At 39.7% G+C, this 26,092-nt stretch overlaps 1 protein-coding gene across 4 annotated transcripts in view; it reads left to right on the top strand.

Moving 5' to 3' along the window:
* Positions 1-26,092, top strand: part of Morc1 (MORC family CW-type zinc finger 1) — a 184,072-nt gene that overhangs the window by 127,779 nt on the left and 30,201 nt on the right. For all 4 annotated transcript variants that reach the window (XM_013515035.1, XM_013515034.1, XM_013515033.1 and 1 more), the window contains one exon: positions 10,170-10,415. In XM_013515035.1, the coding sequence (XP_013370489.1) occupies positions 10,170-10,415 (246 nt within the window). The remainder of the gene's footprint in view (positions 1-10,169; positions 10,416-26,092) is intronic.

The raw sequence follows: 26,092 nt of genomic DNA, 5'->3' as shown, positions 1-26,092 counted from the left end.
TCCAAGGCTGACCCATGATCAATGATTTGATCCATCCGAGGCTGAAGATTATCAGAGTGGGGATGGCTGAGGAGAGCTGATGTGGTGGTCTGTTTTTCTCAGGCACAACTGGGACCAATAGGGAAGTAGTAGGCTTAGGATAAACTGAGAGAAAAAGGACTTGAAGAAAACAAGTTTTAATGGTTGTGATGAGCACTGCTGATAATCCTGGTGGAAGGAGAAGAACTGTAAATTATAAGGGAGAGAAAAGATTTCAGAGGTGGATAATTTTTAAGATATGGAAATATTGGTGTAAATTGCTCAGATTGAGCCATTCCTGGCTAAAATTATGGAAGAAAATAAGCAGAATTTGCATTGATGCAAAGAGTGGGAACCCAAATTCTGAAGGCTATCGTGGTGCCTGCCTTTACTAAAAGATATACTGCAATTATAACCCGCTGACTGTAGTGAAACCCGGATATAGGATGAAGGGAGAAGAGTTGTGCCACTGTCCTTGTGTGCCTCTTCTCTTTCTTTTCCTGTGTTCTTCTGATTACAAGTGAATTTTGCATTCATGACAGTATCACCATTGAAGGTCATTGCAGTATCTGCTTTTTGGCTTTTGTACTCCCTTAAAAATATTTTATTTGACCATAATTATTAATGCATTTCTACTCAAAATCTATTTGAGAAATAGTTGCTGTACTTTTTCTATAATGTCTCAAGTACTTTTGTAAAAACTCAGAAGTTCAGATGAAAGAATGACATGTACAGAACTCATAAAAAATTTATTTACTCACAACTCTAATGAAGCGACTAGTAGTTCAGGTCAAACCCCATCCAACTACAGCTATACAGCCAGAAATATCTTTAAGTTAGCATTAAAATGTTGTAAATCCAAGTGGTGTATTAGAATCAAATATTGTTAGCAGGCTAGGCTCAATCCACTTTGCTATACAATGAACAAAAGTCAACCCATAATAATGTAGACACTAGAAGATAGTACATACTGGCATAATGTACAGCTTTGAAAAGTTGTGCTAATACCCAGCAAGTAGTAGAGAAATACTCAAATTATGACCGCTGAAAACACTTGTGATCATGTTTCAATTGTGAAAAGATGAGCATCAGACACCTAGTTCATCCTGTCAATCATCAACATTTTATTGAGCATCATAACACTCTAAATATTGTGCTAGGTAGGGGAGATAAAAAGAATAAATTTGGAATTAACAGTTTATTGAGAGAGACATATTGCTAACATAACTATAAGATGGTTTGATACAATGATAAACAAAGGTAGGCAGAGTTTTATGGGAGACTTTGAGTGTGAATATCATTTTAAACACTTAGCATTTTCATAATCTTTTTTTCTGAAAATCTAAGAGCCTGAAGGAAGCTTGAGGACAAAACAATACGCTGAAATTTCTTTCACACTTGGAGACACAGACCAAAGATATTTCTCAGGGCTCCTCAGAGAAGTCAGAGTGATACAAGAGCTCCACGGGAGGAAGGGAGAGAAATTGAAGAGAGCCCTGCAGTGGCACATCAAAAGGAGGAGCGCAAATGCACGTACTCAGGAGGAGCACATCTCGAGCTGGGGAAGCACAGCCAGCAGGCAGCAGAATGCACAGGACCCGCTTCTCTTCACAGAAGCAGAAGATATGGGCGCACGTGAGAGCACTCAAGTTGTGTTTGCAGCAGCAGAGCTTTTGTAAAGACGGGAAGAGAAGAGGCTTCACGACCGCAGAGAACTTGCCTGGGATTGTCCGTCTTGTGGAAAGCTTGGGCAAAAAACTAGTCAGGCAAATCAACTCCAGTGACGTGCTTTTAAAAACCAGCGAACATAGCACCTAAACAAGATATACTATGAAAGAAAAAGCATCCAATCAGATTTGACGCCTGATCAGTATGTAACACATAAAAATACAGCATAAGAAAAAGGGAAAAATTCCAGCAAACTGTAGATGATGAAAAAACGATAGTGACTCCTAGTAAAAGTTCTTAGAAACTTATGATTAAGAGAGAAGCCCTTTGTGTAATAAAGGGCATCTGTACAGATTCACAGCTAAAATTATACTTATCAGTGAAAGACTAAATATTCTTTTCCTAAGGTCAGGAATGAGGCTATGAGGTTCACTGTTACCCCTCCCATTTAATATTATACAGGAGATTCCAGGCGGTGAAAAAAAGAACAGAAAGAAAAGACATTCAGATTGCTGAGGAAAAGGAGACTTCTTTTTCTTTGCAGATGTGATAGTTTATGTAGAAAATCAGGTGAAATCTATAAAAAAGTTACTAGAATTGCTGGAATGAGTTTAGTTACCAAAGGTGCAAAATATAGTATTAATAAGAAAATATCAAATGTTTTGTGTACATCAGCACACAATTGTAAATAGAAATCTAGAAAATACAATTTCTATTAACATTAAAATGTATGAAATACTTAGAAGTAAATTTGACAAAAGATGTGAAATATCCATGCACTGAAAACAACAAAACCCTGCCAGAAATTAAATAGAGCAAAGAAGTCGAGGGCTCTCCCATGTCATGGAGTTGAAGACTTGGTATTGCCTAAATAGCAGTTCTCCCCACCTGGCCTGTAGTTTTAAACCAAGCACTGCCCTTAAGCAAGTTTGTTTTTTTTCCTTTCTTTAAGAAATTGAGTCATTACTCTAAAATTTATGTGGAATGTTAAGAATTTAGGACAATCAAAATAACTTATAGGAACAGAATTGGAGGTCTGGTATTAACTAGTTTCAATATTCAGTATAAAACTACAGTAATTAGGGCAGTGTCTTATTGGTATAAACACAGAAAACTAGACCGGCAGAACATAGAGTTCAGCAATAGACCCGCGCATAAATATGACCAGTTGATGTTCAACTAAGAGAGTATGGCGTTCTACTGGCAGAAAGAATAATCTCACCCACAAATGGTATGAACCTTGATTCTTATCTCATGCCACATACAAAAATAATCTTAAAATAGATCATGAGCCTCAAGGTGAAGGAGAACTATAAACCTTCTAGAAGAGAGTAAAAGAAGGAACTTTAATGATCTAAGGTTTGGCATGTATTTCTTATATAAGAAACAAAAGCAGTGAAAGAAAACCATAAAGAATTACTTCATCAAAATTAAAAACTTCTGCTCTTTGAAAGAACAGTTAAGAAATTGAAGCCAAGCCACACAGGAGGAGGAAATATTTGCAAAGCCTTATCTGCCAGTGGACTTATGTGTAGACTTATAATGTCTTTAAAAACTCTAATAAGAAAACAGAGAAAACAGTTTAAGAATAGACATTTGAACACTTCACCAAAAAGACACAGTGATACAAATGAACATGGTTAATCGCTAATCATTAATGAAATGCAAATTGTAACCACAGTGAGATACTACTCCACACTCACTACAGTGAGTACAGTTAAGTTGGCTGATCATGCTGAGTAGTCTAGAATATAGAAAAACCACTGAAAATTTAAAATGTTAACATGAATTTGGAAAGCTGCTTGGCAGTTTTTTAGAAAGTTAAATAGATGGCTACCACATGATCCAGACATTACACTCCTAAGTAATGCCTGGACACAGCCCAAGAGAAAGGCGAGCTTATGTCTACACGAACACTTGTATTCGAGTGCCCAAAGTATTCGTTTTCAGTAACCAAAATTTGGAAACCACCCAAATGGCCATTGGTAGGTGAAAGGACCAAGTGTAGCATATCCATTCAGGGGAAAATCACTTAACAATAAAATGGAATTAATTCTTAATTCACACCGCAATATAGATGAATTCCAAAATAATTCTTTCTATGTAAAGAAGCTAGATAAAAAATTGACTGTTATGTAATTTTAATTAATACAAAATTATAGAAAATGTATCTACAGTGAAAGAAAGCAAGTCAGTGGTTGGCCCTGGATGAGTTATACAAACAAACCAATGTCAGAAATTCTATATGTCACATTTATCAAATTGTACACGTGAATTTTGTCCAGGTTTTTGTATGACAGTTGCATCCCAGTAAAGCTATAAATAGAAAAAAATGTCAACAGAGACCAGAAAAAATTATATATACACTTCTATACATTAGTTTTTAAAAATTTCAGCAAACCATTTTTGTGAAGGAAAATCCAGAAACAGAAATTGTGAGACAGTAGGAGATGAAAAAATATCTGAAATCTCTGAAGCATAGTGTACTAGAATTCGGGAATAAGTAGAAGTGAAATCATACATTTGGAAAGAACGCAAAGGCAAATTGTCACTTTGGTAAAACATAGGATATTGAGGAAGGGTCACAAACTATTAATGATGGGCTCAATCCAGGCTACCAAATCTTACTTTATGATCTTCGGCTAAAAATAATTTGTACATTTTGAGATAACAAAAAAGAATTGAAGAATACATGGCAGCAACTATATGTGGTCTGTGAAGTCTAAAACCTTTAAACACTTAGCCTTTTATAGAAAAAGTTTACCATTTTCTGATATAGAGGGGAAGTGTGAAAAATCAAATAAAATAGATAGAAATTAGGACAGAAGTGCTTGTAATTACAAACAAATGATATTAGAAGTAGGAAAAGGAAATACAATTTTTTTCACAATTAAGGAATATCTAAAGAAAACAGTAATGGAGGGGTATATTTTTTAAGTGTAAATCAAGAACAAATTTCATGGAAAAAAAGCTTAAAACTATGTATATGAAATTGCTATACTCTGTGGTAGGGAAAAATGGCCCAGAAATGCCGACTACAAAAGATATTCTAGTAAAGGCACTGGAGTATAGCGATGAATATAAATTCCTGTGACCAAGAAGCATGACGATCAAGTCTCTTACATAGACAGAACAGTTCAGTTTGGCTTTCGACTCTTCCACTCACAATCCCCAAAATCAGCTCCCAGAGGTATGAAGTAAGAGTCTTAAGATCTTCATGAAAAGGAAATGCAAAAAAAAAAAGAAAAAAAAAAAAAGGAAATGCAAGATAGAATTGTATATTCATCAAACTATTTTTCAGTTGAAAAACCTATGCATGGTATAGTGTGTGTGTGTGTGTGTGTGTGTGTGTGTGTGTGTGTGTGTGTCTGTGTGTTTGTGAGAGAGAGAGAGAGAGAGATCTTGCTTTGTAGTTCAGTGGGACTTAAACTCACTAAGTAGCCCAGGCTGTCCCCAAGCTTATGGCAATCCTCCTGCCTCATCCTCCAGAGTACTGGGATTTCAGGGATGCACCACGGTGCCCAGCCTCAGATAAATAGTTTTTAAACTAGGAAAAAAATTCAGGCAGTATTTTTCTCTTCATCCCTTTATGAGAAAACCACTGGAGACCAAATTTCACCAGCAAAGGATGTCTGAGAATTCCACAGCACAGGACTGGGCTTACCAGCGCAAATGAGATAGAGACCTGTGGCACTAAGCATCAAATTAAATGTAAAAATAATTCACCCATCAAACTGGGAGGTCGTACATGAAAGCTGAAAGGTAGTTTACTGTCTGCCTCACCTCTCACAGAGATCAGGAGGTATCACTTAAGCAATTTAATCATACTTTTTAGTGAAGATCAACACTGGGAAAGATCACATTATAGATACATACTAGATATAGTAGTGGAAAAGAAGTATGTGGTCATTAGGGTAAAAAATATAAAGGATCAGCCCTGTATGGGGGTGTAGAAATGTAGAAATAATTCACCCACCAAAATGGGAGGTGACATACCTCCCATTACAGGTGACACACACCTGTAATCCCAGCACTCTGGGAGGCTGATGCAGGAGGATTGCAAGTTTGAGTCCAGCCTGGGCAAATTAGCAAGACTCTGTTTTAAAATAAAAGTTTAAAAAAGGGAGTTGGGATATAGCTCAGAGTGGAAGTCCTGCGTTCCATGCCTGGTATTGTAAACACCAGCAACACAAAATAATTATAAATTCTAAAAATAAAATATTAGGACTGAACTTATAACAAATGTACCTTATCAATAAATATAAGTGGCTTGAACTTACTTTAATCAAAGATTAAAAAGAAACTCCAGGTTGTATCACTAAGCAGTTATAAATCCTGAACTGCATACAGGACACATACATCTAAACTGGTGACTCAGATAAGTCAATGTTACTTTAGATAAATCTACTTAATTAAATAGGAATCCAGCCTAGTATCAGAAAAATTAAAATCCAGAGTAAAAACATGAAATAACTCAGAGAAGCACACGTCATTAGGCTACAAGCACCAGTTACAATGAAGACTACCAGTTACAAAGACTTCACATAGCTAGTGAGGGGCCACATTCCATAACACAACTCCTAGGAGAGATACATGGGGAAAAACCAGGCACGCTTGTAATAGGAGACTTTAATTCTCTCTCAGCCCTGGGAGACCTAAACAATAGGTGATAGGAATGAGTAATGTACATTTAATAGATGCATATCAAATGCTCTACTTTCAAAATAATGCCTATAACTTTTTTAGAGCTCTTTGCATGTTCACAAGGATGTCTGTAAACCAGGCCACCTAACAGCCTGATCAAGACAATTGAGTAATATCGATCAAAATTACAATGGTATATACCTTTTGACCCAGAAATTTAAGTTTTAGAAAATGATTGTATAGTCATATTCACTTTAATGTGAAATTACTTCTTTTCAGGGTTAGTCTTTGCAAAATTGTTTTTATGGAAAAAGATTGAGAGGATGTAAATATCTATTAACAGCTCGGTGTTATGGTTTGTGTCTGAATGACCCCCAAAGCCTCATGCAGTCATGGGGTGGGATTCTAGAGTTATGACTGATTCGTGGCCCAATGCTGGGATTATGGGTGTGAGAGCTGCACCTGCCCTGGGGCAGGTAGTTTGCATACAGTATAAGGGAGGGAAAGAGGCTGCTTGCCTTCTCCCCTTTTGCTCTTGTTGCTTTGCTGTTCCGCCGCCATGAACTGTTGCCCTCTGCCAGGCGCCACTTTGCCTTGGAGCCAGCAGAGTATGGACTGAAACCTCCACAGACGTGAGCTAAATAAACCTTTCCTTCCTTCATTTTGGGCATCAGGTATTTTGTCTCAGCAACAAGAGAAAAGTAACCAAGACAGTCTGGTTGACTACCTTTCTGTACAGAGCATTGGAATATAATACAGCTGTAAAAAGTAATAAAGAAGCTCTTCCTGAAATACAAAGAATTCTGGGGCATATCTTCAAAGGAAAAAGTAGATGTAGACTATTGGTATAATATGCTACCATTTTTACTTACCACAAAGAGTGAAAGTATATATATGCTTGTACATGATATATAAATAAATCTCTGGAAAGATAAACCACAAAGAGATAGCAGTGATTACTTATTAGTGAGATATGAGCTGGCATGTGGATATACACTGCTAAGAAGATTTCTTTCTTTTTTTTTTTTTTTCTGTCTTTTTGAGACAGGACCTCCCTATGCAGTTCAGGCTAGCCTTAAGCTCACTGTATAGCCCAGGCTGGTCTGGAACTCCACAAGGATCCTCCTGCCTCAGCCTCCCAAGTGCTGGGACTACAGGCATGTGCCACCACACCCAGCAAGGTTTCTTTTTAAAGTGCTTTAAAAGTGGATGTTATCTTATGTGAATGTTATCTGTATAAACGTCTAAAAAGGAACAGTGCCACCGAGCATGGGAGAAAAAGCAGTGAATTGTCTCTCGGGAAGCTGGAGGAGGCATTTGGGGGGAATAGTGGACTTGTGAAGGGAGACTTCAAAGAGGGGGAGGTCAGCGAGTAGACAAGATTGGAAAGGGAACTGCAGGACCCCAAAACGAGTTATCCCAAGCCTGGCATGGGGAAAGCGGGCCTTGCACACAAGGTTGGGCGTTGAGTGCGTAAGGGGGATGTGGCGGTGGCAGTGGGGGATGGAGGAGGCTCAGAGAGGAACTGGCGAGTTGGAGCGTAACTATTTGAAGACAGCTTGTGTATCACGCTCGGTGCCGCTGGGTTCCGGGTAGTGAATGTGGTAACTACTGCAGAGACGACCTTGTCCCTCTCGGCTTGGGGGTCTCCTGGTTGCACATTAAAATCACTTGGGGAACAATAAAACTAGAATTTCAGAACGATTAATTTAGAATTTCAGATTGTAAGGACATGGCATAAATAGGTTTTTTAGAAGGCTTTTGAGATTATTGCAATAACACACATTCAGTACTCCCTCTTCCTTCCTTTCTCTCACTTCTTTTCCCTCTTCTTGGTTTTCGTGAAAGGAATTGCATGGTACAGAAAGTGGTTGTGACTCATGTCTAGAAAAATTGCTGAATTAGAAGCAAGAGATAATAGAAAGTAGTTCATGCAGCGATGATAAAGGCCTTTAGAAAGGGTAGTGACTTGAAGCTAGTGAAAAATTTCGAATGCAGGAAACATTTAAGTGATGTCACTCAGAGAGTGACTGCTGATTAGGTAGAGGGAGGTGAGTCAAAAATATGTGAGGCCACTCACATGGATGGCTCAGAGCTTGGCAGTGCCAGTAATCAGGAGAGGAAGTCTTGGTTTGGGGAAGTCTTGGTTTGGGTGGGTGCAGGCACATGGGTGGAAAAATTCAGTTTGGAAGGGTTGCCTCTACAGCACCCGGAGGTATAAGGAATATCAGGACACAGGAAAACACGCCATTTCAAAACCTATATAGGCCAATTGTATCAGAAAAATTTTCAGCACGGCAGTTTGGAGCTGTAGTCAGAGCTGGGACTCCTATTTAGGTAGGTGGGTACTCTGCCCTAGAAAATCTGGAGCTGGATACCATAGCGGAGTCTGAGTTGTACATGTAACTTCATCTTTTGTTTCTCATGTTTGCGAAATGACATGGAAGATGTTTTTCATATTTCTGTTACTATTTAAAATTCAATATCTAGAGATCATTTTGAACCTTAGGACTTCTTTAAAAGGGAATAGTTGTGAAGTCTTCAAGCCTCTCGGCCATGTTAGTCACATGTACTTGTAGGAAATTATTTTTAATTGTTCATACTTCTTAACAGGCAGATAATGGATTCATAAGCCCTAGCTAACCTTTAGATAGAGAGATATGCATAGTAGATTTTATGTCTCTAATGAATAGGGATTCATAAGCTCAGTACAAAGTTGAAATGGTGAAGTCTTACAAGCCAGCTCCCCCTTTTAGGGGAATTTACCTGTGACCACTCTGTCCTGAATTGCAGAACCAGCCGCAGGGTCTCCCCACGTTACTTATACTAAATGACCACAGAGTCTGAGAGGAAAGCCAGCCAAGGAATTCTCCTGGAGTGGAAAGCAGTAAAAATCACATGCAAGTGACTTGCCCTGAGAAATGGGTTAGAAATGTGATTTATAAAGCCCCTAAAATAATAAGTCTGTGTACTAAGATTTGACCTACACATAAGCAAACTGGTGTCCACTGTGTAGCGTGACTTCACCAAAGTAATGGGGTTTACATGAAGGAGGAAAGGAGCCAGAAAGCTTGCCTGAGCCCCGGGCATGGCTGGGAGAGGGCTTCCGGAGCAGGCACCTTAGGGCGGTGGGGAGCAGACAGGAATCGCTGAGTGCCGTGTGGGCTGCACCGCCCAGGCTGCTCCTCCTGCTGGTTACTTTTCGTTTCTTAGAGCCAAAAGCAGGCTCCCGTTTTCTAGGTTTCTTACCAAATGTGTCCTTATCAGAGGAAACAGGCCCACAAAGGGCAGAAGGCAGGATGTGGGAGGGGATAGGGGTTGGGAGACAGCTTTGTGTAAACCTGTGTCGGGAGGAAGTCAGGATGTACAGTATGTTTTCAGCTTGAGGTCTTTTTCACCCTCAAAATCAGAGCTCTTGACTGAACCCAGTTCTGCAGCTCTTTCTGAGTCAAACCCTTCATCCACCGTTTTGTCAGGATACATGTACTAAAGTTGACTTTCTAAACTTTTGACTTTTAACTTTTATTAGGGTACTGGAGATTGAACTCAAGGCTGCTGTACTGAACTACATCTTCAGCCCTTTTTAAATTTTTTATTTTGAGACAGAGTCTCACGAAGTCACTAATTGCCCAGGGTGAGATCCAGCTTTAGATCCTCCTGCCTCAGCCTTCCAGAGTTCTCAGATTACAGCCATGTGCCAACACACCTGGCTTGACTTTTAAACTGTTTATTAGTAGTAAGATAGTACTACTCATATATCTTACTTGTATAATGTTATGAGGGATCTATTATAAATGACCCAGCTCCTAAACAATAAAACGTGGTTTTTGTTCTTTAAGGAAAATTCCAAGACTCAAAAAATCGGGCCTCCTTCATATGATAACCTGAGGCATGAATCGCTTTTGTCCTTCAAGCTTTCACTAAGCCAGAGAAGCCAGAAAAGAAATGCAGATGCAGACCCTGATGTGGAGCTCATTTCAGAGATTAAAGTTGTAAAGAAGTCTGTGCACAAGAAAATGAAATCCCAGGAGCAGAGAACCGCAGCAGCTCTGCCAAGAAACGTCAAACCAGCCGAGATAGCCCAGGTATTCTCTTCTTTTTTCTTACTCACAAAATGTATAATAATTCACTTGTTCTGGAAATAGCATTTGGTAAAGGTTTTGCTTCATTTTCACATTTTTAAAGCACTCTAATTATAGGATATACATTGCGATCTGTGTTTCCTGGACGGGGTCCCAATTTCTATTTTTTCCCCCCGTATTTCCCATTTTGGTTAAAACTCTGATTGCTAATATCAGCACAGTGTCTGAAAAACTCAACCCAGTGAAGATCTCCTGAAGAATGCCCAAGTAGTAAAAGGATTTTGAATCTGTATTTAAGAGAGAAATATTCATGTAGGACAAACTTTCAGTCTTTAGGGTTTTGCTTTCAGTGCTTTATAGAAAAAAGTTCTTAGCCAAACCACATAGGGTTGTTATGCCTGTAGTCAAGCCTCTAGAAAAATGGCATAGAATATCAATATACAGTCAATGTTAAGATTGATTTCAACAGATGTACCACCCCAGAATTTTCATATATTCAAATGCATTTTAAAAGAGTCATAGCACATTAATTCCTACAATGTTATCATTATTTTTTGAGAATGTATCCTTAGATTCAGTTAATAGAATACTTACAACTGAGTGGGCATTTACCCAAGGTCAGGGTCAGTGCTGAATAATTATAAGCATTATCTCACCCAGTTCCACTTTACATTGTTTAGAAGCCAGAATTTATGATTTAAATTATCTTGTTCATCAAATTTTGCATCTAATGTATTTTAACTGCTTTCACAAGTTAAATTCACTGTGGAGGTATAAATGCGGGCCACCATGGAAAATACTACAATTAATTGCCATAGGATCTCAAAGCAGTATAAACTCCTTTGATCAGCAAATATCTTCTGAGCTTCTGCCCTTGGCGTTGCTTGCTGGGTGACAAGATATTTCAGGAATGTTCTTTGAAAAGGAATTATTGTGAACAATGGTTACTTTATAGAAATTTCTTATACATCCCTTTGTAGTATCTTTGGCAAATAGTGCAGACTTTTGGAATTTCTTTACCGCTAAAGAAGCCTTTTCTCATTCCATTTTTCAATAGTTTAGCCTCTTAAAATTAAAATCCATTTTCTTAGAATTTTGAAACTTTTACCTTAACCTTTTCTTCAGACTATATGAACAAAACTGAATCTGTTTCCTATCTACACATTTTTTTCCATTTCTGTAAATTGTGTCATATTTAAATGCATACATGTATAGAATTAGCATGTATTTCTTTAACTCTTGCTGTACTCAAAGGACTATATGGTTGCAGTACAAAAATCACTTTATAGCTCTCTCTCCTTTGACCCTGAATTCTAGAACACATTAACTGTGCAATTTCCAGATTTGGAGCATGTTGGCTTATTTTGTACATATATTTCATACTCTTAAAAAACGTAGTAGACTGAGAAATTGACGGTGTTACGGAAGTGTTAAAATGCCACATTCTAGACTTTAAATATAAGGATTAAATTAGTTGCACACACACATATACATAAAGCTACATGAAGTGAATATCTGTGGATATGTGTATGAGTATATATGTATATATACACATACTTTGTACTGCTTTATGTATTCTATACACATATACAGGTATTTACACACACCCACATATCTTATTATGTGTCACTCATTGTACTTCCTGCAGGGGTTCAACCATGATCAAAACTGTATACAGTGGTTCTTCGGTTCACGAACTCAGGCTGCAAATTGCAACTATATACGTATTATGTTTTTGATTCAGTTGCAGCCAGAATTGTGGAGCATTCTCTGCAACCAGAATCATAGAATTAAGTTTGTGAACTTTCCTGCCCTCATTAAACTTAGTCTACACATAGAGACAGGCAATTAGGTAATTCTACATGAAGTTGTAACTGCAGCTGTGGCGGTTGTTGGTTTTTGAGCTGAATTCTCATTATGTTGCCTGCTGGCTTCAGCCTCTTGGGCTCACACAATCCCCTGGCTCCTGAGTAGTTGGGACCATAGGCATGTGCCTCTGTGCCTGGCTATTTTGGAAATTTCCATTACAGAGTAGTACAGATACTTATAATGGGGGATTTGACTGTGTCTGATAAGACAGGGGCATTTTTCCAGAAAAAGAAAATGGTCTTTAAGCTTGTAGGGTTAACTTGGTAAGAAAAGAACAACATTTCCAAGGAATGGGAACAGCATTTGCTAAAGAGAAGGACAAAGATGAATACGGAGTAGTAAGACAGAGCAGCAGGACAGAGAGATTGAAAGACGGCTGTTGGGCGAGGCAGCAAGAGTAGCCCACACCACCCAGGTCCTGTAGACACTGAGACAAGTTCAAATCTATCCTAAAAGCAATGGGAACCCACTGGGGACTTCATGTAGGAGAATAGTGCAATCACATTTTCCTTTAGCAAAGATTGCTGTGGTTGAGTTCGGAAGAATGATTCATAGAAGGCAGAGTTGTTGAGAAAAACAGTCTTTTGATTCCTACTTAGCCACATAAGAATTAATCTTGGGTCTGGGACACTTTTATATCAAAAGAAAAAGAACCCACAAGGACTGTGTGGGGCTTATCTAATTGTAGGGGAATATTTTTCTTTGTAGCAAACCCGATGTATGCATCTTTGTTCTGCTTGAGTGTGTTAGTGGCACTTGGTCCACACCACTACTACTTTTGTCCTCCTCAGGGAGGAGGGATCTTGGTACTGTGATGAGAGAGAGGTGCAGATAGTTTCTCTGTGCTGGCTGCCTGGGATACCTACTGCTGTGGGGGCGGGATGCATGCTACCAAAACTGATATTGCTTTATTTGTTTTCTTTAGTAACTCCAATACCAGGGTGCAACAGATATAGATGTTTAAGAGTACTCCTTGGAGATTGATCACATAGTATTTTGCTTAGTAGTCATGCTTATCATGTACCAATATGCACTGAACAGTTGGGGACTATTAAAATGGTATAATAGAGAAATCCTACTGTAGCTTAGGACGATGGTGGTAGAGGTGGTCACACTGCCCTGTCTTGGTCATATATTGGATCAACAAGGTGGGGCAGAGGGATTTGGCAAGAATGAACACAGTTTTGAGCTCTTTTGCCTGGTGGGATGGTGGAAAGTGAAATGCTCTAAGCACTGAAATATGGAGCCTGGAGCATGCTGGCCATGGAGAGGAGCATGAGTTCAGCTCCCAGAGTTTGAGACCTGTGAGGATGAGTCAGATAACAAGATTCGTGTATGAACCTGGATTCCAGAGTTGAGGAGTAAGTAGGAGACAAATTTGCTTATCTGATTATGAATGATGTTGAAAGCTGATGCACATAGAAAATAGTGGAGGAATGGCTTGCTCAGTAAGGGGAGAAACAAACTAGGAATTTGTTCCTGCATTAAAACCAAGAGGGGAAAAAGTGATTTAAAGAGAGGTGGTCCAAGAGTCCTGGAGAAGATACTCAACCAGCAAAAGGCAAAGTTCTTTCAGTTGATGAGGTAACAGCAGTGGGAATGATCTTGGAACAGTTTGTTGTTGAAGAGGATAAAAACCAGATTGGAACACACTGATTAGCAAAAGCAGGATGAAATGGAAGCAAACTGCATTCCATCCCTTGGAAAGCTAAGCTGGTTTCACTTTGAAAGACTTTCTACATGAAAATCTGAAAGCAAGATGGACAAATCAGGAGACTGTGATATTCTTGAAAGCGCTGGGAACCTTAATCTCGTCAGGTTTTAAACTGCATCTGAAACAACTTTGGATCATTTGAGGATGATTTACAGAAAATTACTAACTTTCTGTCCAATAAATGTCCTAGGCATAGCCACAACCAGACAGAGGAAGTGCAAGAAATGTCACTAATTTTAATAGTAGCCTGAGTAGCATGGAATTAGGTGTGTGTATACATTCTAAGTAAATTTTATCCTATGCTTCAAAAGCTTGATAAAGACGGGCCTACAATCAGCTAGTATTTTACCTTTCCTTTTCACAGCTTGCTTCTATTAATCCAAGCAATTGATAAACTTACTGTTCCTCCTAGAGAATTGTTCTTTCTTTTTTAATCACACCTTTGCTTTTCTCGGAAGGTTGCACTGTATCTGAAACAGCTTTCCCATTTCCTCAAGAAAAGGTTTCCAATAAAAATAATATGCTTATTGTTTCCTGTATCTACACCATTTAATTTCTTTGGATTTTCACTCAGTGCCCTCTGTAAATTCATTTCACTCAACAAACGTACATTTACCATTTACTCTGGGCCAGTCGCTGAAGACTCAGCTATCAATAAGAAACAGCCCCCCAACACAGCATCTCCCACCAGCCGTTCCAGCTCAGGGGACTGTCTTAGTTACCTTTCTCACTGCTGAGATAAAATACCCAGTACCCAAAGTTAAAGGAGGAAAGGTTTATTTAACTCACAGTTTGTAGAGGTTTCAGTCCGTAATTGGCTGGATCCAAGGCAGGGCAGCATAGCTGAAGGGCATGGCAGAGGAGAAACAGTCTACAGCAGGCAGGCAGGAAGCAACAGCCAGAGAACCTTTTGGACTTTCATCCCATCCAGGCTACAAGCTTGTCGGATGGTGCCATCCAAACCCAGGGTGGGCCTGCGTTATCCGCACCCAGACCTATGCTAAATGCATTAGGTATCACACACTTTTAATCCATCTAGGGTTCTCACACCCTAGATCAATGATGGCGAGCCTTTTAGAGACAAGTGCCCCAGCTGCAACACAACCCACTTATTTATCACAAAGTGCCAATGCCACAATTAAACCTGAATACTGAGGATTTAGTTTAGAAAAAGCAACTCATATGTTAACATATTTTGTCTTAAAAGGAAAACATAATACCACATGTGTCATTTGTTCACCCCCATCGACCTAGATCCAGACACCTCCAAGAAACTGCATCTGAGCACATGAGGCTTTGGGGAGGGCATCTAGATACAAGCTGTAATGGAGACCTTGTCTTTATCATAAGTTTTTCATTCCAGTGTTTTCCCACCTTTTTGAGTATGAATACATTTTTAATATCAAAAAGGATCACAGAAATTCCAGATAATCATAGATACTACTACTAGATATATATCTAGTATCTATTGACTAATAACTATGTAATCAGAGAAAACCCTTAGATATTTTGACATGTGTATCATATCCACTATACCAAAAGCTATATAGGTTTGAAGAACAATATACATATCCACATGAGACATTTTTTATTCATTATATGAACAGTAATTCATGCAGACCCTGGCAAAACAGTGCCGGTCATTTGATCAACGTTGAGTTCCACAGTCTGTAACAGTCATTCATACTTTTCCTTGTGACACTCTCTTTTATTGTTTTATTGTATGTTGTTAAGCTTTACCTGTGCTTGTCTAAATCATATACTTCTTAAGGGCAAAGATCAGAATTTGAATATTCCCTGTATATCTTAGAGAAATCTTCACTAGGGACAAGGATGTAGCTCAGCAGCACAGTGCCTGCCTGCAGGTGCAAGGCCCTGAGTTCCATTCCTGGTACCAAAAATAAAAAAAGAAAAAAAAAAGACCTAAAAAAACTGCACTAACTAGAGGCTTCATAAAGTAATAAATGATGATTGTCTAATGTGTACCACTGACTGCTACTAATCCTTGTATACTTTTTGTTACTACTTTCATGTGGCCTCTTCCTGAGAAATGAAGAGGAAGCAGAGTCCAGTCTTTTCAGGAATGTAAGGCATTGATTGGAGTTGAAGCCAGCAACAGTGATCCAGATATAATCTCAGTGGTGTCGGTTTTAGTGACTAATAACTTAGGATTTATTTACATTCATGAAGATGAGAGGGATCCAGGGATCCATTAGTGGCTCTAAATTGCTGAAGCATACAGCTGCATCACATAGTTTTTAGGTAAAGAAGCAGAACTCTGCAAAATTAGCTGTTACTTACCTAAAACTACATAAACTCAGAGATATAACTGGAACTTTCACATCCTGATCCCTAGTTCTTGAGTCCTTTCATTTTAACTATAAGGGACAGAGCTTTAATAAATGCATGAATGTATAAAAACATAAAAATTATATGTCTATATCTATGTATATATACTTTATTGAGATGTGTATCTCTTGAAGGTCATCTCAGAAAATTATGTCCAAGCTCAACCATATGAATCTTTCTGTAGTTTGTAATAAGGACTCTCACCAGAAAGTATAATCCTGAATTGACATAATTATGCTACTATCAAAAGCCCTGTGGAGAGAAATCTACCCAAGAAATAGAGGTATGCTTTCCTTTCACACCTTTAGATATTGCACCCCGATTTTCACCCGGTGGCTGCTATCAAAGAACTACAGGTCTTGATTACCACAGAGTCACTGACTTTGCTGAGCCGATTGTCAAAAGCCCTTCTGCTCAGGGCACATGGGCTCCAGGCATGACCGTGTGAGGGGTTCTTCATCTGCAAAGCTGTGTTAGGCACACTGCCACGGTGTCGTGTGTTACGCTTTGTATCATAATAAAACCATTAAAAGTTCATTTAGACACTAGAATTTAATGCCAGGGGAAAATCTATTTGGTGTTTTCTTTGCTCAGAGAGCTGATTATATTATTATAGCTCTCGTTTTACTTTAATTGCCAAGAACTTTGGAGCTAACCTTGAACCTAAATAATAACTGTGGTCACCCGGGTAGTAATTTTTGACATTATAATAGAAGTGAAATCATTTAGAAAAGGGCTCAGCCTCATTCTACGTGTCTTTAGGTAAGGTGCCTCAAAATGTTATTTAGAACTATGGAGTACGTTTAAATTATACTCAAGCTAATGATGAGCATATTATTTTTTTCTAACTAGCTCCATTTATACCCCTTTCACTAGAGTATCATTGTTACAACGTACACCATATGGCTATAATGAAGGGCTTTTTCAGAAAATATTTCATTAAGGAAAATTTCAAACAGTATCATGAGCTCCCGTGTCCCCATTTCCCAACTCCCCGAGAACAGCTCAGGGCCTCTCCCCGTGGCTCCAGGTGGCCCATCATTTTATCTGCGTGTTTCAAGAAGCTGTCGGAAGGAACGTAGAAGAGGACTGGAAGTGATTTACTCATGGGAGCAGAAAGGGCCTTAATGTTGAGAATAGGAACAGCTAACTCCAGGACGCTTAGAAAGTAAACACCATTTTCAAATTTTTTTATTTTCTGTGATGGTTGCAGTACATACGTTTTATGGTCACCTTGAGGAGTTGGTAGGTGCGCATAATACAGCTTCTTTATTTTCTTTTAATTCCCTCCCTTCCCATCTCCTTTCTTCTTCTAATTCCCTTTCCCCCTTTCCATTCTGGTTGATACTAATTTAAGCTCATGTTTATGGCATTTAACACCCATAATCATCCAGGACCTTAGACATATCCTGTACATAGCACACACTTTACCTTCAAAAAGAAAAGGGTCAGAAGTCAAAGATTTGCTCTTTTGCAGACAGAAGAGCAAGCAGTGTTGTAAGCAAGGCTGCTTCTAGCTCTTGAAGCAGCGTGTGAGGCAGCCAGACCTGTGGGTGTAGCAGTCACTACTGACTGTACAACAGCTTCAGAACCTTTGTGCTTCTCAAGCAGTCATCCCTTTGTCATCTCTCTAAGCTTTGCATGGAACTTTTAGCAAGAGCTTTTTCATGATGTATTTTAAAAATATTGTTGCCTCTTTATGTAATATTTCTGAGGTCCTTATGCTGCTTGTGGGTATTCATGTGGTACATGATTTACTTCTGTCCCTGCAGTCCTAACAGCAGCTCTGTTTTCAAATTCATAGCATCCAACTAATTTGGATGAATATGCATTATCCAGATGCACATTAATTTCTCTGGTTGTAGGTGCAATAATTCAACTAAGAAAAATTAGTCATGAATGCTTACTTGTGCTTTCTTAAACTCAGAAATATGACAAATATTCTTAACCCTTCTGCCCCTTCTGTAATCTTTTGGTGTGTGTGTGTGTGTGTGTGTGTGTGTGTGTGTGTGTGTGTGTGTGTTTCATTCTGACTCTGTACCTGCTAAAGGAAGAAGACACTCAGTCCTAATACTGGTCCAGGAAACTCCAGCACAGGGCACCTTCATTCTAGCCCTCTGCCCTGGATGGTGTTTATTACTTTGGTGAATTTACTAGATGTGGACTGTGGAACTCAAGTCCTTCTTTTAGTGTCATAGACTCAGAAATACGGTATGTCCAGTAAACCAAAGAAAGTCCCTCTCGCAGGGATCATTTCACATTATCTCACCCCACAAAACTGTTCCATAGTAACATAAAGTTTAGTCATTTAAAAGGTGAATTCAACCTCAGTTCACGTGGACGTCACGTTCTGACTTCTTTGCTATGTATTCTCGCTTTATGGCAATCTGCATGGTTGGCCAAGTGCAAATTGACAGTTGCTGCTCAGCTCCATGTCTGAATTTCTTTTCTTTTGGAGTGCTGGGGATTGAACCCAGATATTCAGGCTTGCTGGGGAAGCATTCTACCACTGCTGAATTTTTTAAAGGCTTTCAGCTAAGAGAGCTTCCTGTGTCCACATCCCCAAAAGGGGTGACAAAGATGCTGTTACCAGTGCAACAATGACACCAAAAGGACCCCGGCATGGACAGCCCTGACCTCTTACCTGCCTGTGCCCTGTGACTGTCAGTTCCATGTTGTCTAGAGAACAACTCTATTCCCACTGGCACATTTTTTCTTCTACTACATTAATTATGTCTACCAGTCTGCCTCTTGAAAGGATTTTTCCCCCCACATTAAGATACTTGATTTCTCTCTCTTCAATATTTTGGACAACACCTCTGTCTTAGTCCTTTTTCTTGTCACTGGGACACAATACCCAGCACCCAAAAATTAAAGGAGGAGATATTTATTTTGGCTTGCAGTTTGTAGAGCGTTCAGTCCACAGTCTGCTGGCCCAAGGCAGAACAGCATAGCGAGGGGCATAGTAGAGGACAAGCTGCTCCTCTCATTGTGAAGCGGAAGCAGAGAGGTGAGGGGAGGAGCCAGGGAAGGACGCCTCAGGCTACAGCCCCGTGACCCACCTCTTCTGACCAGATGCCATCTCCTGACAGCAAGTCAGCTACAACCCCCCTAACCCAGTCACCTTCCAAAACCCCCCATTTGAGTGCGTCTAGACATACACTGTAACAACCTCACTTTGGCTCTTGTACTGACAGTTCTATGATTTCAAGTGAAGTGACAGTGATTATTTTTCAGGTCTATATTCAGTCTCACCACTGCTGATTATTTCAGCCATATGATCATCTATCCTCTAAAAGCACCTCACCGCCATGGCTCAGTCTTATAACAGTTTGTTTCCCTATCCTCTTCATCCCTGCCTCCCCCTAACCCTTGGTTGAATATTCTCCTTGTTTCTTTTACTCCAAGGGCCGAAGTCCATGGAAGCAACTGTTGAAAATCACATTCTTCTTCAATTTCTTCTTCTCCTGGTGGGGTGATCTTTACTTCCTGCCCATTCTTGACATCTGTCTGCTTGTTCTACGTTGCACGTCACACTTAATGCGCTCCTGAATCATTCATGCGGAGTTGGGCTCATTTGCTTTATCTGCAGTTGCTTCTGGTCATATAGATGGTTGGTGTCAGCTGTGTGGCCGTTTCCCTTTTGTTATTAATTTATGCTTAGCCTTGCAGCCCATGCAGCGCATTCATTTTCAAAGTCCACGCAGTGCTAGTGTTCTTGGTAAGACCTTGCGCATCGCAGCTTTTGCAGCTGTGGAAGTGGCCAGCTGGGATGCAGTTAAAACTTCAGGCATTTTCTGGAGATACAAAAACTGTCATGAAAATAAGGAGGGTTTTTAAAAGAAGATATCTTAATCCAATTCAAAATGCCTCGTTAGCTTCTCAATTGGACCTTTGGAGCATTTGGTGCGGGACTGTCCGTCCACACTCCAGCATACCTCTTTCATTATTCTTCATAATCTCATTAACACAACTACTGTTCTGTCCACCATTCCAAGGCAGTGGTACCATCCAAATTTATTATCTCTCACTGGAAGCAAGTTTCCCTGAAATTCTGGGCTGTGTGTGCATGTGCATGTGTGGTTTAGTGGAGTCAGTCCTTCTTTCTGTGTGGTCATAATGGAATTAAGGCGTTGAGCTTCCCATGGATATTCTAATCCAACCCTCTTAGTAAGCTGAGCGGTGAGTACTCTCTTCGTCCTTATTTTACAGATGAGAAAACTTTTTAGGTTCCTAATGGTCAGACTGCCGGGAGATGATCACCTTGAGCCCCAGCTAATGGACCTCAGCAACCACTTCTCTGACCAGTTCTCACTGGGGCTTCTCCCTTGCTGTCTTTCTCCGTCAGCTCCTACTGTGTCAACTTGAGCAGCCCTTCCACTGCTTGGGTTAGCCGAAGCCCACAAACATACTTTACTCAGGTGTGAGGACTTCATGATATACGCATATACCAAATTGATTAATATTAAACATTTTGGCTTAGACAGGCTTCCTTGGAGATGGGTGTCTCCAGCCACAATTCTTGCATCACTTTAAAAAAAGTAACCCACCTGAAATGTGCTTTGTATTCACAGTGGAATATTACACAGCCATAGAAGGATGAGATTCTGTCACTTGCAGCAGCATGAATGGTGTTGGAGAAGGTAATGCTATGTGAAATAAACTGGGCCCAGAGGACAAACACCACCTGTTCTCACTCATTTGTGGAAGCGTGGAGAACTGATGGCACAGAAGCAGAAAGTAGAATAGAATCCAGAGAGGCCCCCAAAAGGGGGTGAAATGTATTTCACAAGTAGTGAAAGGGTGAATAACAGGTACCAAAACATGGGGAAGTCATTCTACAGTTAGGTAGCACAGTGTGGGAGCTGTGTTCTACAGCAATTCATTACACTTTTAACACCTAAAGGAGAGGAATTTGAATGTTCCCTGCACATAGGAATGATGACATTTGAGGGGATGGAAATGCTAATTACCTTGACTTGGTCACTATACATTATATTAAATTACTACACCATTACCCATAAATGAATGCCAAAATTATGTTTAATTTTAGAAATATCAGAGGACTAATCTATCACCACGTCCTTGGCCAGATTAAGTTAACTCCCCTATGGGCCATTTCTGCCTTACACATCCTAAATCTGATCTACACAATGTATTGCTTTTCTCCTCAACATCCAGCTCTTCTTCTAGTTTTCTAGAGTTAAATGTCATCAGTTTATTTTTTCAGGGTCTCTACTAATTTCTGGGTCCTAGAGAAGAGAGTCTTTTTCTCTGTTGAAGAGTATCTCTCTAGGAGTACGACTGCAGTCCTAGCCTTACCACCTGCCCTCCCATGACTTAGTGCTGCCTTACCTTTGGCCTCCATAAAATGCTGTAATATCTTCTGGGCTCAAAACATGTGTCCTGCCTTCTCTTTTAATGAATCCTTGATATTCTGACTTGTTTTCTGCCTCAAGAATTTCCAACTCACATAGTTCAGATTTGTCCCAGTTAATCCCAGGTAGGAAGGAAGTAGAAATTATTTCAAAGCACTTCTTACGGGTATGTCAGTGTTTGTCAGGAGAATCAGCATGTGGGTACATGTTGCTGGGGCAGTACCCTGTGCAGCCATGTTGTGATTAAGGACTTATTTGGGTTCAGCTAAAAACTCTCTTCACAGCTGTGTCTTAAACTGGCAGTTCAACTTTACTGCAGGCGAAATTTGGCACCTGGGTTCCATTCCACCCCAGAACTGGAACTGGTGTGAACAGTGCCCCTCAAAGTGATGTGATCTGATCAGCTGTCACTGCACCATGCTTAACAGAAGCAAAAGAATTAAAATGAAATGGAACTGGATGCCCAAAAATTCTATCAAAGGGAGGCAAGCTGTCCACTCGAGTTATGTCCCAAGATGAGATGTGAGAGGCAGCTCCACAGAATACATATCTGAGGGAATCTGCTTGCACAGGCAGTGGGAAAGTCAGACGGCCAAACCACAGCAGATGGCTGGGGATGCAAATGATGAGTTTGAAGAAAGCTTAATTTTGGAAAATCCAAATCTGAGAAGTTGAGTGGGAATAATATGTTGAGACTCAAATAAGACTTTTTTTTCCAAAAAAAAAAAAAAAAAAAAAAGGATAAAATGGAAACAAAGCTTTGTAAATAAGGAAGAGAAGAGGAGTTGGAGGGAAGGGAGAGGAATAGCACTCTTTTTATTACACATATGCAAGCTTTAATTCACCTTGCTGGAGTACCTAAGTTGACATTGTGTAGATTTTTGGATTCCGATATGAAACAGTGTTTATCTTTTTATTACATACTGCTCTGTGCTGTTTTTACAGGTTTCATAACAATCATGTTTAAAGTTGCTGTTTTGAATGTAAGAGAAAAGCTTAGATTGCTAAGACATGAAAGAGTATCTCTAGTGTGCTGCGGTTATATAAGGTTGGCTTAGCCCTGCCTACTTAATAACCAGAAATCTTACAACCTTTCTGATTACACGGATTTTTAGCTCTTTTGTCTCTGCCTCTGTCTGTCTTTCTCTGTCTGTCTGTCTCTGTCTCTCTCCGTCTTTCTCTCCCACTTTTCTGCCTTGCGAAAAGACTGAAAGATAAATTAATTTCATTTTCCCAGTATTTCAGCATTTTAAAAAACTTGATGGCCAGATCACCCCTGCTAGAAATGTTTTAAAAGTTTGGCAAGAAGATCCGTGGTATTTATTATGAAAGATGCAACCTCCAGTGCCTGGGGCAGAGTATAGATAGTATTTTCTGGAGCCCAAGAATGATGTGTGAATGAAGAAACAAGTAGATGGCACTCTCTCTGTTTAATTTTTTGAATTTCTTCTTGTTGGACCTCAGTCATGCTAAGAACTATGGTTTAGAGTTTTCACTGTCTGTTCAGAAACTGAGAGAAGCCCATTACCAGTTGCACCTGGTCAGCTCTTTGGGTCATCCTTTGAAAGAGTCTTGTTCCAGCTCGGAGAAGACATTGACGTGTTCTGAATTCCTGGAATCATTGACAGGCCCTCCATGGCATGTTGTAAAACCTGAAGAATGTCCAGAAGAGTTGAGCTGCCAATAACTAGTTTCACACTTTAAGTGGCTAAAAGCCAAATCAACAGACAAGTACAGTACTCTGGGCACCAGTGTTACAAGATATGACCCAAAGAAAAGAGTGAAAAGTAACCCAAGAATAGGTAAAAGCAAAGAATGGCAAATAATTTGCACAGGGAATCCCTAAGCCAGCTGCATTCTCCCCAATCCACGCCATTTCCTTACTCCTAACAAGTTTTTCAAAGGAAACTGCATGAATATTGTAATAACATGCAATAGATGTTGTAATAGCGTGAGACTGGATATTAAAGTTGTCTTAATTTCAAAAGCAGACCATTTCTCAGTCAGCTTTCCTGTTTGATGATGCTACCGTTGCTTCTTAATGAACCTGTACAGTAATGTGATTGTTGCTCAGAGTGTGAGAAATTGCATGGCCAAGGCTTTTACAGAGATACAAACCACAGTTGCCCCAAGGGCTTTGTAGGAAAAATTATCTCTGCTCAGCCTCCAAAGCATCATTCATGAGCTCACCAGCAGGTGCGATAGACAGTCACAAGAGTAATACATGAAACAGTCCCTGATTTTTATAAAGGAACAGCTCATGGGTGACTTATAATGAATCTACATATTAATGATCAGCCATGATCCAATTAATTAAGACAAATCTATTGAACAGCATCATGTTGCAGATGTTGAAGAGCATCAAAAATAATAAACTATCCAATCCTTTCCCTGAAGGAAAACAGAGTTGGAAGACAGTTTTACAAAACTATGAGTAGAATTATGTTACAGGGGGGACACTGTCTGTGCACCAACAATGACCCAACTTGAAATTCAGACCTATGAGCCACTCGTTATATCAAGTTTTGACCTCCTGCTTTCTTCTACATGAAAAGAGAATAATAATATCATCTCTTTCTCGGTTTTTATGAAAATTAATGAATAGGATTATGGGATGATCGAGTTACTGAATTGTGGAATGACTGATTTATGATGCACTGAAAATAATTCTTTGGATAATGAAAGCAATTCTTTGTGTGGCTCTAAATAATGCAAACTCAGCCTTTACTGGGTAGCCCAGGAGAATGAAAACTGACCAAGAACTGCTCAGTGGAGGAAAGGGAGAGCTGAACAGTGACACTGTGCAGGGATGGAGAGGGAGAGTGAGCAGGAAAACCTGCAGGAGAGGTGGGGTGGGGAGAGTGTACGGGTAGGGATGGGCCAGCCACCAGTCAAAGGCTTTAACCAATAGATGGCTTGTGGCAATTTTTTTTTTTTAATTTAAAAGAGTAAAAGAAGGACAACATAGCAATAGGGGAATTCACCAAATTACAGACAAAGTGGTAGGACATTATCAATGGTGGTGGTTTTACCTATTGGTATCTTCAAGATAGTTTCTCAGGAAAATAGACAAATAATCGTGAGTTACAGACAAAAATGGCAGGAAATTATCAATGGTTGTTATACTATAGCTTGGATTCTCCAAAGTGGTCTCTAGGGAAAACAAATAGAGCTATACATGAGTGATCAATCAAATAATCATTGACTATTCTCAATGGTTGTTGTTGAAAACACATAGTAACAAACATACATCCATTTACGAATTAGCATAGGAACAATACAAACATTACAGAGTTATGAAAAGATTGGAAGGAAATCATCAATGGCTGCTGCAATACATGTTGGCAGCCTCAAAGTAGTTTCCCAGGAAAACAAAGATACGCAAGAGAGATCCAACAAGTAGTTACAGCCCAAGGGTTGCAAAAAATAGCAGATTAACTCCTCATCAGTGACTCCCCTCACTGAGGTGTGACAGCTGGAAGGAAGCCCAGGACTGAAAAGAAGGACTGAGAGACCAGCACCACTGTCCAGCAACAGGCTGTCCACTTTTTCCTCTATAGTCATGATTTCACGGGGCTCCTCCTTGGAGACAACTGTCTGGCCAGAGGGAGAAAGCAGAGTATGCCCTGGGCCCCTTCATTCCTGCTGGACCAGCTGGTAGGAGGGGTCCAAGCCCCAGCCTTGTGGTAATTTTAAGGTAACTTTCTTGCTACATGTAATTATTTCTTCCTTTCCCCAATGCAATCTTCAGAAATGCTTTGCAGAGTTAAATTTGTTTTGGGGAGATGCACCCAAGTTTTGAAGGATCATGGCAAGAATCCAGGCTGCTGCAGGGTCTTGGCCTTATACCGGTCACATACAATGCTTCACTTACAACAATGGTAATAATAGTAAATGGTGTGCAACTTAAGAAATCCATATGAATCCCAGCACTTGGGAGGCTGAGGCAGGGGGATCACCACAAGTTTGAGGCTAGCCTAGCTACATAGTGAGACCCTGCATCCAAAAAATACCAAGAAATCCATATGTCTGGAGGAAGAGGAGAAGAAGGGGGGACTGAAGAGGTGAGGGTTGGAGGGAGGGGTAAGGGGTGGGGCAAGAAGAGAAAGAAGAGCAAATGTGACCAAAGATGATCAAACAAAGGTATATGTGGTGCTTCTGGGGAATCCGAAGATATTATAGCAGAGGATGTTTGTTAAGAAATACTGAAATTATATCCAAATGACTTAGAATCACGTTGAGAAGAGCTTTTGAAAACCAAAGAGTTTGTGCTTGAGATACTAAGTAAGCAGAAACTTGAGGACATCTTTGAAAAGGAATGTCTAATCATGGAAGTTCTGTTTAAAAGCTATCAGGCTGTGGTAAGGGCT

The sequence above is a fragment of the Chinchilla lanigera genome, unplaced genomic scaffold (genome assembly GCF_000276665.1).
Source record: "Chinchilla lanigera isolate Chin_1 unplaced genomic scaffold, ChiLan1.0 scaffold00026, whole genome shotgun sequence".
NCBI lineage: Eukaryota > Metazoa > Chordata > Mammalia > Rodentia > Chinchillidae > Chinchilla > Chinchilla lanigera.
This window is presented reverse-complemented; position numbering and strand designations above follow the sequence as displayed.